The following is a 15,522-nucleotide window of genomic DNA, read 5'->3' on the forward strand; positions in this document are numbered from 1 at the left end:
ACTTGATATTTGTATAGTCTGTATTTTGTTTTAGAAGTAGTTTTCTATTCCTTACCTTTTTTCATTTTAATTAAGTGGTATTTGTTTTGTAGGTTTATTTTAATAAATATTATTGTTCTGTCTAATCAATCTCTTAATTCCGTAATTAATAAAAGTGGATATCAATCTTTCTTTGTAAGTGTGTTAAGCTTTTTATAATTTATAATTAATCTCTTAATACCATCTTTCTTGAGTATTCATATAATTAGACTTATTATTTGGGATGTGGATTCTCTAATCTATTCCTTGGCCAAATTATTGTTAATATATTTCTTAAATGTTTTTAGCTTATCGGCTGATATTGAATAAATTAGGATATATATTGGCATCTTGTCTTCCTTCAATATTATTTTATAATTCTATAACTTGTATTCTAGTAAAGCCTTATGGATCCCTAGTTTTTTGAAAACATATTTATATTTCTTATATTGTTTTAATATTATAGACTCTTTTGCCTTGATTATGATTTCGTATTGTATTGTTGGCTTCTACATTTGTAAAGGAGGTGTATTGTCCTTCACTCTTAATAAAGAATTTTGGATTAGATATCCTACATTATCGGTATTGTTCATATTCAATTCTCCTTATTGTGTGTTATGTTTCGCAAACACCTTGAATATATTATTATAACCGTTTTTATATTGATCAAATGTTATTGTTTTTTATGACCAATTTATTTTAAGATTGTATACCTTCAATTATAATATTCTTAAGATGATTTGTTATTGGTCTAATAATATAACATCAAGTTGTATAATCTTTGAATATTGGGTTATGTTCATTTGTATTGATTGTATCTTTTATAAAACGTTCCTATTAGATTTTGCTAATTGTTTGTCAATTAATTGTAATTAGTAGGAGTTTTGTTTCTTTTGGAGTGGAATTCTTAAGTATTTTGTAGCTTTTAATGTAATAAAGTTTCCTATAGTTCCTGAATCTATTATAGCTTGTTATATTTGTTCGTTTATTTTGATCTTGTAGTATATCTATTCTACTTATTCTGTAGCATTTAATTACTAAATAACTTGTTTTTTGTCTGTTTTATTAAATTGTTGGTTTCTTGTCTTTCTTTTCTTAGAGAATTATCTGGTTACTTTTTTATTTAATTGATAGATTCCGCAGAATTTATTATAGTAAGTAGTTCAGCTTATCATTATATAATTTATTGATATCTCTTCCTTATAATATTCTTTTATTATTAAAGATGATAAGGTTCGATAATACTTTTGTTCTTATAAGTCTATTACATTTATACCCTTTTGGTTTTATGATAGTTTGTTTAATAATTTCCGAAATTCTTTATTAGTAAAGGTTTCAATTTCTTTAGTCTTAATTGGGTATTCTTAGGGTATAAAGGTAGTATTAAGTTAGTCTTTATTGAACTTAGGTTTGAAGTTGTCTTTCTTTCTTTTTATTTTCTTACTTCGGCAATCCGCTATTCAATGCCCTGCTTTTCTATATTCAAAGCATAAATGGTTTTCTTGTTTTCGTTTCTTTTCTAAATTATTATTCCCCTTTTTATAATATGTAGTGTTTAGTTCTATAAGGTTCTTGTAATTTTATAGATTGTAATGTAATCTTTTCTTATTCTTATAGTAACGCTTTTGCTTTTGATTTCCCTAGGGGTTATATGATCTTTAACTTTATTAATATCAGTAAAGACAATTATCTAATTCAATGGAGTTTTGAATTAGGTTGTTCAAGTTTACACTCTCAACAAATCTTTTTAACTCCAGTCTGACTTCTGGTTTAAATCCTTTACAATAATGATTTATAATAGCGGTTTCGTTTTACTTAATTATTCCTATATATCTTCGAAATTCTATAGTATATTTCAATACTGATCCTATTTGTTTAAAGTTGAAGATCTTATCTTTCACTACTTCTAGCTCATTAGAGTTTCCAAAGATTTTACGAATTTCTATTTTAAATCCTTCAAAACTGTTAAAGATTGTTCGAGTGGATTATATGCGATCTTATTCATTATATTCAAAATAGTCTTGTAAATATGATTAAATCTATTTGTTTACTTCTCTTTTGAGATAGAATATAGTTTATATGCTCTTGGATTTTGTGGTTATAAACTTATCCTTATTGAATTGAAAGTAGATTTCTAATCACAAAAGGAAAGTGTCGAGTTTCTATTGATTATTTTGGTATTTATCTAATAAAACGATTTTAAAGGTTTCGTTGATAATAACCTTCTATAGAATATTAGCCATTTTGACATTATTGATGTTTGTTGTTAATGTAAATTGTTTTATTGTAATATTTCTGATTGTTATATTTCAGTAATAGATTATTGAATTAGTATTTGAAATAGAAAGAATGTTCAAAGTATTATAGAAGCTGCCTTTAAGATTATATAGAAATATCTAGAGTTCTTTTGAAATGGTTTAGATTAGATTTCAAATAGGAATTCAATAAGGTTGTAATTAATTATAATTCTCGTAATTATAATAATGAAACTAATAATTATTCTTAAGCATGAAACTTTATATTATAATAAAACCTATTCCCTTATATAAATCTTTTTGTTTAATGTGATTAGTATGGTTTAGTATTGATTTATTTATACTTTCATGGCTCAGTGTTTATCCCGCTGAGGCAGACTGAGCCAACCATGTGACTTAGTGCCTTAGTCCCGTGCCTATGTTGCGTCGTTCGTAACAATATAATATTATTATTAATAAACTAAAGAGTTCTATAATAAGGAAGATGATATTATAAATAATTATTAAAGTAATAAATAATACTATAAAACTAAATGAACTAGTTTTAATACTTTTAATATTTAAAGTATATTTATAAATAATTGATCTCGATCTATTAATATTTATAATCTTATAATGATAGATTATAATTAAGAAAGTAATAAACTGTTACGGGAGCTGCCTCTAGGATTATGTGGAAGTGGCTAGAGATCTTTTAAAATAGTTTAGATTAGATTTCAAATAGGAATTCAATAAGATTAATAATTAATTATAATTCTTATAACTATAATAATGAAATTAATAATTGTTTTTAAGCATAAAGCTTTATATATAAAGAAACCTTATTCCTTATATAGACCTTCGTTTTCTATAGAACTATAAAGCTCTGTTCTACTTGGATCTTTTGGATCTTATAGATCTAAACATTTATTCTTTAATCCCCTAGATCCTCTAGGTCCATCACGTGACTGTTTGGCCATGTGACGCGGTATGTTGAATACCGTCGTAACATAAACAAAATCAATAAGTTATAAACAACAAAATAGATATTAAATATATTAAATTAATATAACAAACTATTTATAATAACATTATACAACTTATTTATCAACTCGAAAATTTAAGTATAAAAAGAATATAAAGATCAAATAGGTTTGTATTACTTATTAGAAATAAAAGATGAAATATATACTATACAATTAATAAATAATTTAATAAAGTTTTATATTACTGTAATTAAACTATATATAAAAGAAAAGAATTAACTTTAGAATCAACTTTATAAAGAACCAATTAAATTAATACAAACAGCAAAATCAATATAATTTAAGCAACCTATTAAGACTATACAAAAGACATAATTAGTATAAATAATATAAAATATAAAATATAAAAGAAAAGAAAAGAAAAGAAAAATAACTTTATTAAAAGTTAATAAAGTTAAATTAATTACTTCATCAGCTATTACATAAAACAAAAACAAAAAGAAAACTCTTTTAAATTTATTCAAAAATCCTTAGTTCTTATAATTATCAATTTCTTAAGTTATAATTCCTATATTAACAATCTTTTTTATAAACAAAAACATTAATTATATCAAATCTAAGGAATAAATATTAAATCTAATATTCTACCTCCTAGATAATAATAAACTCAATAATATTAAGTATATAAACTACTTTATAATATCTATTAATAATTCGATATTAATAATTTTCATCGAATTAAAACGAAAGGAGATTAATAATTTAATTAAAAACAATGTTTTTCAATTTGTAAAGATTATAAATATATCTGAAAATATGAGAATATTTAATTTACAATTTGTTAATAAAATAAAGAATAAGGGAATTAATAAAATATTTCCAAAATCTTAATTAGTAATACAAATATGGAAAAATTGAAGAAAAAGTATTATTTTAATATAATTATTTATAATACAATATGTTAGCTAACGAATTATATTATTAATAATAATTATACTCTTAAAGAATAAGATAATCATAAGTATTTATAATATTATATAAATATATACATAATCAATATTGAATTTAATTCGAAAGTTCTATATATAATTATTAGTGGAGATAGATATTTTAGAAGGTTTTATCCTATAAGTAATATAATTATTATATAACATCCTAAAAGCAAGTAATCATTAATTTAGTACCTATTATAAGCATTATACTAATGCCTTTAAAATGATACAATCGACTTACAATCTATATCTCTTGTATATAATCAAGAATAATATAGCATTTAATATTATAAGATTATAAATAGATAATATATTTATTATTATTAATAACAAATTCATAAATTGTAAACAAAAAGAACTTTATAATATTAAGTTTATAATAAAAGAGTATAAGATATTCATATTAAATATATTATTCAAATTTAATAATAAATTAATTACTTAACAAAACAATAATATAATTTATTTTAATTAAAAGAATCAATACGAAAACTTATACCTAATTAAATCAGAACTATTTAATATATAAGGAATATATAGAAAATTAAGAAAATCTATAACAATAAAGAATTAATATATTATATAACATACTCAAGAAGTATATATTATAATAATATATTAATTAAAGATAGCTTTTGATTTATTTTATACTATACAAATTGTTAATTTTAAAGGAGGAAATGCTAATTCTCTTAATAAGTATATTCAATAATAGATTAACAATTTGGAAAAAGGTTTATAATTTGTTCTATTTAATATAAATTCTTTAAAACTGATTATATTTATTAATATATCTTTTATTAATAATAAAGATTTGTTCTTTCAGATTAAATATATTATTGTTTTAATAAATAAGTATAATAAAGTTAATATAATTCATTAATTATTTATTAAATGTAAGAGAATTATTAGAAGTATATTAGTATTTGTCGGAACACATGATCAACAACATAACATTACATGTCATGCTTTACTTTATATATATATAAAGTACATAAGTGAAGGTAGTACATATATATAAATATAGCAATTCTCTTTTCATATAAAAAGAATAAATAGAAATAAACAACTCTTTTACCTATACATATTACATATATACATCTTATCAAGTCTGTTCAACAATATTAGAATTCTATATTATAGTTTTAGATTTTAATATTAATATAGTAATCAAAAGTATAATTAATAAAATCTTTTTAAATTATAAGATCCTATTAATCATATACATCGACTCTAAATCACTTTACAACTATCTTATAAAACTTAGAACTACTAACAAAAAGAGATTAATAATTAATATAATAATAATTCAAGAGGTATATAAGAAATAAGAGATTATAGAGATCAAATAGATTAATGAAAATTCTAATCCTATAGATACAATAATTAAATCCAAGTTATATCAAGTCTTAAAAGACCTAATTAATAATAATATTATAAAGATTAAGATTATAAAATAAGTTGAAAGAGATTAGAAAGATAGGTGGTTATATAGACAAAAGAGGCATTAACTAGAAGAATATAATTTAGTAATTTTAGAGAGTTGTTAATATTAGGATAGGGATTATATAACTATGCTAATATTAATATTAATATCTTTTGATATTATAGTAATACGTTTTGTAGTTTTAGCTTTTGGAATCTCAAGTAATATAATAATAATGTAAATCATAGTATTATATTGACTTCACTATTCCCATGATAATACTAACACTCCTACTATAGAACCCTAGTAGAAATTGTTGCTACAAAACTCTTTTTTCTTAATAACTTTAATAATAATTAGATTTTAAAAAAAAGAATTAGATTTTTTAAATTGTTGAAAAATTAAGTTTTATATAAAACGGTTTTAGAAAATTCTATCGGTTAATAAAGAAAGTATACAATTACAAATAGATGAACTTTATATATAAAATAAAATAACTCATATAGTAATATAGCCTACATATTAATAAACTAAATTTTAACTCATTATATTTTAATATTTAACAAATTCAACTCATTTATTTAATAAATATTCAATACGTTGTAATTGAATTTTAATTGAATTTCGAAATTAATGAATTTTAAAGTGAAATTGTGCTTTCTTTTTTAAGTGTCCTATGAATTCGAGTACTCACTGGTGGAATAGCTTCAAGACAGATGTGTTGACGTTATTGTTAGGTTAGGTACTACCTACCTAGTTTTCAGATGGCTCGAGAGTATATCTACTACTTACTTGAGTACAGTAGATTTTGGGATAAATGCGATGTTGTTGATAATCATTGTATATATACTATATTTCCTTCTCCATAGCTACTCATATGTGTATACTCGTCCCTAAACTCCAGTACCTAATGAAACTCCCATTTGAATACCCAGGGAAATGTAATTCATGTTCTTTCTCCTTTGACTTCTCATCCTCTTCCTCTCCCTCTCCCTCATCCCCATCTCCCTATCCATCTCTCACCCCCCACCACTAAAAATCCCCCGTCCCCCTAACCCTATTAATCGCGCCCAAGAACCCCTTCGCCCAACTAAACCTCCCCGGATCAACCCCAATAACATCCTTCGCCTCCTCCCCCCTATCATCCTTCCAAATGCCATCACTCTTCCCCACCTCTCCATACAAATGTGTATTTTGATTTCTCCGCAACCCATCAATCCACCCTTTACAAACCATCGCGCTATCAATCATAACATTAATTTCCTGACTATGGAACCAACTTTGTGTATCTTGATTTCCGTTGCCTTGAATACCGATATGTTCGTCTACGATCATGACTTTGATGTGGCAATCGCGAAGCTTTTTTTTGGCTACTAAGGGGGTGGTTTGGTCTTTACCCACGTAGAAAAAATAGTGGAGATGCTGTTTCCCGGTGTCGGAGAGAGTGGTGTACATTTTATGGGCGATCATTTCGTTGGTGCCGCCTTGCATTGGAAGGAGTTCGCCCTAGTTCATTGATTAGAAAGCTCCCATTGAATCGCTGAGAGATGAGGAATTCTAAACTTACAGTATCATTATATCCAAGACAAATATAGCAATAAACATCAATACCTCTCTCACAAGCATTGATAATTTCCGGAACCAAAGGCTCAGCATTAAGTGTTGGACTTTGAATAAAAACGTTCTTGGTAGCATTCCTTAATGCAGAAAGCCAAACCTCATTCTGAGGATTGTACACCGAACTATGATTTGGGGATCCGTATGGTTCACGACAGACCATAGCAATGGGGAATGGTTCATGAACTGGATGAGGAATGTAAGGAGTCATTTCTTCTTGTGGTGCACACTCTGGTGCATTTCCTCTGAAGCCTGGGTTTTTGGTGTGGTTGAGATGACGGGTAACAGCTTCAATTCTAGTTTCCCCATTCTTGGGAGATACAGCGGTTTGAACTCGGGCTACTTCGCCAGCGATGTCTTCGTCGTAATGAGGGTCATCAGTGGTGTGTTCCAGCAGGATATTTCCGGAAGACGAGGGATGCTCGATCTGTGATTGGGGAATCACTTGAGTTCCATTACTCAGAAATTCTCGAGTCTCCACGTCTGGCCCATTAATTCCATGCTGAGCTAGAGCACCATTTTCAGGTGAGACTGCTGGCACATTTCTCTCGGGATCCCTGGTGTGAGCAACATGCTCAGCATCTCCCGTTGTTGCAAGTACTCTTGCATTTTCGGCCATCATTTCTGTGGTTCTGAGATCTTTAACTTCGAATCCATGGTGAGTATTTTGATCGCCATTTAACTGAGTCTGTTCGACTCCATTGCTGAGGTCTTCCGCTTTGTTCGTATTTCCAACAGGGTGTGTGATACTTTCAGTCGTTGAAGGTCCTGTAGCTACATTGCCATTGACTGTAGACTCGGGGTGAATATAGCCAGGCTGATTTGAAGCTCGAGGCTCGTATGAGTAAGCTGCCTGTGCCTGCACTCTTTCTGGGTGTACCACAGCCGAGTGGCCCCTGATTGCTCCATTTTGATCGAAAATTTCGTTGTGACCTTTGTTTTCAAATGACCTCAGCCCACCCTGAGCCGCAGGGGAATTATGACTGGGCAACGGCGGCTCAAACTTCTTATGCCAAGAAATCAAAGCCATGTCATAAAGCGAATCAACAATGGGTCCCTCCAAATGTGTCATCATCTCCATATTGTCGTTATCCTGAATGTTATTACTTTGGAGAACAGCAAATTTTCTATCCACAACCATGTATTTGCAGTGGAATGTTCCGAGCATGGGTCTGTGATAGTTCATAACCTGGAGGTCGATATTTGGGATATCTTCTGCAGCAGGAAGAGCAACAGCTTTTCCCAGATATTCCTTCTCCGGAACGAAGTAATGATTGTCGAGCAATTGCTTTGCACTTCCTCTGTCATATTGTAGTTTGAAAACTATTCTCTCACCTCTCTCACCAGCTCTTCTAGAAAGCTCTCTCATGGCATTTGTAATGTATTTCGAGGCGACAGAGTTTTGCCAATAATTTGTTGCGAGAATAACTTCTTTCTCGGCTCGCACAATTAGATTTGACATATGTCGCATGATATCCGGTACCCTGAAAATTTTCTCGTTAGAATATTTATTGAAAAGGGGGAATTCATCCCATATCATTTCGGGAATATTGAGTGATACATACACTGATATAACACTCAATGGCATAACTCCAGAACTTCCCATCAATGGCGGACTAACCATACAATTGCTCACACTATTGTCCAGAGTACATAGCGCATCATGATACATCTGCCGATGATTAACAATGATCTCTAATTATCAGGTGAAGACCTCTTACCTTCAAAAATAGTTCACTTGGCTGGGATGAACCCCAATTCCCACACTTCAACGCTCTCTGCAAATCTTGCGGTGTAATTGTATCGCGATGTCTTCTAGCCTCGTTCTTACTCTCCTTCTCACCAGCCGCATGTCCTCCATACAATTGCTTCCAAGCATCACCCGGTGCCATCGTAGGATCCTTTGCAAGTAATGAGGACACCGTCTCCTGGCTCGTACAGAGCTTGTAAACTTTATCTGATATCATGGCTCCTGATTTTCTTTCCGGATCTTCCTTTGGGGAATGTGCAGTATGTTCAATTGATTGTTTATCCTTTGGGATCAATTCTCGCTGTCGTCTGATTGTCAAAGCACTATATGGAAATATCACAAAAAGTTGTATAAATAAAGTTACAATGGCTTCAAGATTTTGATAGAATGACATGGTGAAGCAAAGAAAAGACAAGAGAAGAGGGGGATGAGTCAATAGTTATTATATTGTCAATTAAGAAAAAGGATCTTTCGAGTACTCTACGAGATGTCAGATGAAATGATTTAGTAACGTTTACTGATGGGTTCGTACGTACCTCCTCCTCTCCCTCTTTCCACGCGTTTTTACCGGTTTTTGATATAACGTCGCATTTGGATTCGATGAATTTGGATGGTTTGGAGGGGCTCAAGAGAGTTATGACGCTGAAATACCAGCATCATAATCAAGCTTTTGCCAAGTTGTGTTTAAAATCTTGGCACCGCATGAAAATGTCGATTTTAAGGCTGATTTGATATAAATAACTGGTGAAAGCAGACGAAGAAGTGGAAAGAAAAAAGAGAAACCTTGATTAATTTTTTTCTCAGGATTTGCAACAGCTTTGTAAGACTTGGCATTAAGGGTTCCGGGGAAATCCATTTAACTTGGTGGCATGCCGAGAATTGTAGGCAATATCTGCCAATGAGAGAGAGGATTGTTGATAGATATTCCACCATACATACATCTTGGCGTATGTGTATGTGTGTATGTGTGTATATATGTATGTGTGTATATGTATATATGTATGTATATATATGTGTATGTATGTATGTGTATATATATGTATATATATATATGTGTATATATGTATGTGTGTATGTGCAGATATACATTGTTTCTGCCAGGTAGGTAGAATAGACAGGTAATTTCTCTGCAAGCAACCTCTTAGTGACATCCTTTTACTTAATCAATCAATTCAATTCATCAAATGACGTCGGAGGTTCGGATAACATTGCCGAGTATCCCGTGACTTTTCCGGATAATGTAAGATTACCTGGATATGGATATCTGACTTCTCCAGGTCATCTCTTATGCAGCACTAGCCACAAAAACACAGCCACAAAGACCATAGCCACATTTCGAGTCACCATCTATCCATTATTTCCAAGGTTACCTAAATTCCTCCCTCACAGTATAATTTACATCCCCATAAACATGTCTTCCAATTCACCCTCCGAACCTCCATCGCGCACCACCACACCAAATCCCCAATCACGCTTCACATCGCAATCGAAAACCGTCGAGGATGTTCTCAGTACGCAAACCGTGGGATTGGTCAAGCTTTCTGATTTTCGCAAGCGCAGGGCAGAGGCGGTAGAGATGAAGGAGAGGGATGCCCACGAGATTGGAAGCGGAAGGAGCGGAGCTAGTACACCTGTGGGCGACGGGTGAGTCGCTTTTGATTTCTTTTGCGCTTGGGTTTCAGGGAGCCAGAATTAAGAAGCGCGAGATGAATAACATGATTCAAATATTGCGAATAGGACTAATAGCATTAGTACAGCGCCTCCACGCCCACCGATCCTCAATCCGGTCCCCTGAAGAAAAAGAAAAAGAAAGCGGGAACACCCAAATTATCATTCGGAGTAGATGTCGAAGAAGGAGGGGAAAATACCGAGTCCGATCCTTCACGAGCCGCAACTCCAGATATTCCAAATAAGAAGAAGAAAATAGGCGTCAATTCGAGCGTTTCGTTCGTCCCTAAAACGCTGACGAAATCTGCATTGTTGAAAGAAGCGCAAACGCGAGAATCGTTACGGAAGGAGTTTCTGGCAATTCAAGAAGCGGTCAAGGGGACTGAGATTGCGATTCCGTTTGTGTTTTATGATGGGACGAATATACCGGGTGGAGTAGCGAGGGTGAAAAAGGGAGATTTTATTTGGGTTTTCTTGGATCGGAGTAGGAAAGTTGGAGCCGAATTAGGGGTTGGAGAGAAAACCAACAGTAATAGAGAGTGGGCCAGAGTCGGTGTAGATGATTTGATGTTGGTTAGAGGGGGCTTGATTATTCCTCATGTAAGTTGTCTTGCCCCCGCTTCGAATTTTTGGATATGTTTCGGATACAATGCTCACTATATTAATATCTAGCACTACGATTTCTACTACTTCATCATAAACCATACCCTTGGACCCAATAGTCAAGTCCTCTTTCCTCACAGTTCCTCACCGCCTCCTACCGCTTCGATAACTCCTCTTGACACCGATTCCCCCATCCCTGAATCCTATAACCCACTCTCGCACCCTTCTGCCTCGAGTGGTACCAAAACTCCCACCACGAAAGTCGAGGATCTAGAAGGATTTGGCGATGATCCTACTTTTACAAAAGTAGTGGATCGCAGATGGTATGAGAGGAATAAGCATATCTATCCGGCCAGCGTATGGCAAGAATTTAACCCTGAGAAGGACTACCAGACTGAAGTTAAGAGGGATGCTGGCGGAAACGCCTTCTTCTTTTCTTGAGGAGCTGCTCCGTGGTTCTGGTGGTATAAATTGGAAATGCGGTGGTCCATAGAACTTGTATAACTGTTTCGGGACCCGGAGCGCTCTGGATCGAACAAATTGAGGAATAGATGGATGGATAGACTAGGAAGCCTTAAAGCAACTAGGAATATAAAACCTGGATAGAAACGAAGAATTAGCTTTCAAAATAACATATTAATATCAGCGCAAGTTCGTACCATATTTGTCGAGATTTCCTGTGATTACTTCCTCTATTTCGCATCCGCATTGACTCCCCCTTTTCGATTTCTTCGTTCCCCTTATCCCAATACCAAAATTCATTTTCCCCAACCTCTCATCCCCAAACCCACCACAAACCCCCCAGCACCCCCAAAACCGGTATCCACCCAGGCCACAACAGCAAAAGCATGAGATTAAACCCGCCCCCTAACATAAACAGCGCGAATTCAAACGCCAAACGTCGAGCCAAAAGATCGATATATTTGTAAATAGAAAGAAAGATGGTAAAAGCAGTGGAAGGGGTGGAAGTACCGTTTGTGGAAGAGTGATTGTTGGTAGCGGAGGAGGGATATCGGTAGGAAAGCGAGAGGGTGTTGTAGAGGGGACGGAAGGTAGGACGGAGGGCTGAAGATGAGGATGAAGACGGAGAGTGAGATTTGGATGTAGATGTAAACTTCGAAGTCGAGGACGGAGGCGCGAGAGAGGGCGTGAAAGAAAGAGAAGGAGATTTGCGGTGAGCTTCTCCACTCAAGGGAGTTGGTTTTGTGAGGAGTTGGAAGTTCGACATTGTGTTTGTGAATATTTCGCTCTCTTCCTCTTTTTTTCGTAGCGCTATATGTATGTATGTATATATGTATGTATGTATTTATGTATGTATGTATGTATCTTTGAATATATGTACTCTGACAATCGAGAAAACTGTAGACCGCGGACGAAAAACTTCAATAATGGGATTTGAGGAATTCGATGGTCAGTTGGTATCCTATTTAAATAATAAAAACGCACAGATCTTTTTCATGTGATGATCCGGGGGTAGCGGTGGGGCTGTCAGGGGTTTCGTTTGGAAGAAGGAGGAAGAATTATGACGTCGTGGGATTCAGGCTGGTTTCAGTTCTTTTGATTTCCATGGAGTGTGAGAGAGTTTGTTGATTTAGAGTTGAATTTGGAGAAATAATCGATGGAGAATAGATTGAATTCTAGATCTCATCATCGTGAGGATATTGTAGATTCATGAAAGTGTTTTGAAGAAAATAGACGTTTGAATTGAAGCGAGGATACAATAATGTGGAATGAAGCCGTGAAATGATGTTATCCCATGAATAAAGATAAATAAATAAGGCATATGAATAAGCAAGGATAGAAAAGGATTTTAAAGATTGTATAATTCATCGCAAAACACTTCAACTCCCAGTCAAATATATACTTGACGTTTTTTTTTCCACGGGTAAAATTGATTTGTTGTAGGTTCTTTGCAAGCGATTTTTCGATAGGAGAGAAAGGTGGTGACATGCATAGAGGTGCATGCATATGCAGTAGATATATATATCCCGATGCCGTACCTTCTTGTAATTGTCAAACCTAAGTTTATCGCGACGGCTTGACCTCTTCCTCAATGAATAGGGAAAGGTCGTACAAAAGTGTAGCGCGAAGCAGAGAGGTAGAATGTCTCGGTCTCGGAAGTAATTTAGAACTGGAAACAGTTCCGAGTGTCAACGAAGAATGGAAGGTCAATTGAAAAATGAGCTCCCCGTCAGTAAAACAAAGGAAATCTGTGTAATACGGTACGATGGTACAGTAAGACAAGCGTATCTAAGGCTCCTTCCCTCCAACCTTGCACCAGGGAAGTGTATTTGAGACTCGCCGCATTTTCGGTCAGTCTGTAGCTTACAAGAGAAAGAAAGAAGACGTAGAAAGGCAAGAGATCGTGGAGAAATTATAGGGCAGTATTGATTAGTGAGTTGACCTTATTCGAGGCCATATTTCGTACGGGACATTGACTTTAAAATAGCCAAGATAGAGGTCGCAATTGTGTAAGCGAATAAAAGGAGAGGACTAAGAACATGTGGGGGGATCAATTCGTGGGGGTTATTTTCGGGCGTAAGAGTGTCAAGCATATAAGGGGGTTTGCATTCGTCTGTACAAATGTCATTGTGGACTTAACAAAAGAGTATCATGTGGAATCGATATACGAAGCGCAAAAGATAAGCATGGTGCAGACCTTGTGAAACAGATTATATTCTTTTCATCGAATGGGTGCACAAAGCACGCCCGGGAGGATACGTTGTGATAGGTGAAGGTGCAGTATAGCAAAGCCATAATCAGAATCCATTATCCTAGTACATACCGGCTGCTTAGAAGTGTAAGGATGTAGAATGTACGCCTCAGAATGGCGTAGTATGCACCCAAATATACTTACTCTCGAGATTGATAGACAATTATTATGTGACCTCTGGTCCTGCCTTGGAGCCGCAAAGTCTTGATTGTGATTTCCGGCCAAATTTTTGGAATTATGAATCCCCTCCTTGATTGAAATTCATACTATACCCACCAGTCTTCTCATCTTTGACCATCTGGAAATTATCGGTAGATAATCCAAAAGGCTTCAGTATGCCATTTCCGAACTAGAGTATCATACCCCCAATCGTAAGCTTTTATGAGCGAAAAGAAATAGGACTTACAAGAATCAATCAAACTAACCTGCTTTAATTTCCCCATCATCTCGCCCATTTCTCTGTCTTGTGCTGCTTTACTTTTTGGTGGTAGAACGCGAAGTTGTGTTTCAACTGTTTTGCGGTCGATGGCGGAGAGGTTGGTAAAGGTTGAGAGGAGTTTGTAATCTATATTGCGGGGTGTAATATGTTAAATCGAGACTCCGAATACCAGCATGAGACATTGCCAATGAAGTAAAGAGATGAACAACTGTACCTTCCACAGCACCAGCTAAAGTAGACCATCCGTCCTGTTCACTCCTAGCCCTCGCCCTTCTCATCAGAGCTTTCGCCCTTATTCTCTCAATATCTTTTGCTCGACTTTCTTTCGCATCATCAATATTCTTGCCTCTGGTATCTTCTGCCTTTGTAGCTCCCTCACTGATAATTTCCTCGTCTGCTTCTTCCTGTTCTTTCACCTCCTCCTTCCCTGCTTTCTCATCCTCATCCTTCTTCTTATCTGTCGCCTCGTCTTTCTGCAACTTCTCTAGCCCATCTAAAGCTTCTGAACTTGCTTTGGCAGCTTCCTTCCATGCCTCTAATTTCAAATGACAAGCCGCCACATTACTCTTCAATACTGCTCTCTCATATTCTAAATATTTCGGACACGTCGATAATGCGCTTTCGTATGTATCGATAGCTTCTTGGTATGATTTCTGAGAAAATAGAGTATTGGCGGCGGCTTTTAGTGTGTTAGATTCGGCGAGGAGTGACTGTCATTTACGCCATTAGCAATAAGTAGATGGAATGTGGTTGCGCATCGTAAAATGGTGAAATACGCACAGCTTCTTCTTCAGGAGAGAATCTTAGGATCTCTTCAGCCTCTGAAGGTTCGGCATCAGGTTTGCGCTGAAACTTTTCGGTACGTGTCGTCATGATGAATGAATGATTTCGGGGTGTATTCTTGTATCTTGTAGTCCGTATGGTCTGCTGGCATGAGCATGTATGAGCGGAAATAATACCGCATCGGCCGCACCGACCGCGTGTGATATGTACCCCGCCAACATCTTAACCCCGACACTTCACTCACGCCAGCTTTAGACTCTATTGACATTAGAGTTGTAGCACAGGACCGCAAA

The 15,522-nt window shown here is 34.1% G+C and overlaps 3 protein-coding genes across 3 annotated transcripts; 1 reads left to right on the top strand and 2 right to left on the bottom strand.

The window, feature by feature from the left end:
* Positions 1–6,688: 6,688 nt before the first annotated feature.
* On the bottom strand, positions 6,689–9,417 carry EAF01_006555 (uncharacterized protein; the record flags this gene model as incomplete). Its single annotated transcript, XM_038914809.1, has 4 exons — positions 6,689–7,162; positions 7,224–8,757; positions 8,839–8,945; positions 8,995–9,417. The coding sequence occupies 4 exons, from the start codon at positions 9,415–9,417 to the stop codon at positions 6,689–6,691; spliced, it is 2,538 nt and encodes an 845-aa protein (XP_038769764.1).
* Positions 9,418–10,434: 1,017 nt separating this feature from the next.
* EAF01_006556 (uncharacterized protein) lies at positions 10,435–11,735 on the top strand (the record flags this gene model as incomplete). Its single annotated transcript, XM_038914810.1, has 3 exons — positions 10,435–10,667; positions 10,781–11,291; positions 11,364–11,735. The coding sequence occupies 3 exons, from the start codon at positions 10,435–10,437 to the stop codon at positions 11,733–11,735; spliced, it is 1,116 nt and encodes a 371-aa protein (XP_038769765.1).
* Positions 11,736–14,242: 2,507 nt separating this feature from the next.
* On the bottom strand, positions 14,243–15,319 carry EAF01_006557 (uncharacterized protein; the record flags this gene model as incomplete). Its single annotated transcript, XM_038914811.1, has 4 exons — positions 14,243–14,356; positions 14,433–14,572; positions 14,661–15,156; positions 15,227–15,319. The coding sequence occupies 4 exons, from the start codon at positions 15,317–15,319 to the stop codon at positions 14,243–14,245; spliced, it is 843 nt and encodes a 280-aa protein (XP_038769766.1).
* Between the last annotated feature and the right edge of the window lie 203 nt (positions 15,320–15,522).

The sequence above is a fragment of the Botrytis porri genome (assembly GCF_014898465.1).
Source record: "Botrytis porri strain MUCL 3234 chromosome Unknown BPOR_008, whole genome shotgun sequence".
Lineage (NCBI taxonomy): Eukaryota > Fungi > Ascomycota > Leotiomycetes > Helotiales > Sclerotiniaceae > Botrytis > Botrytis porri.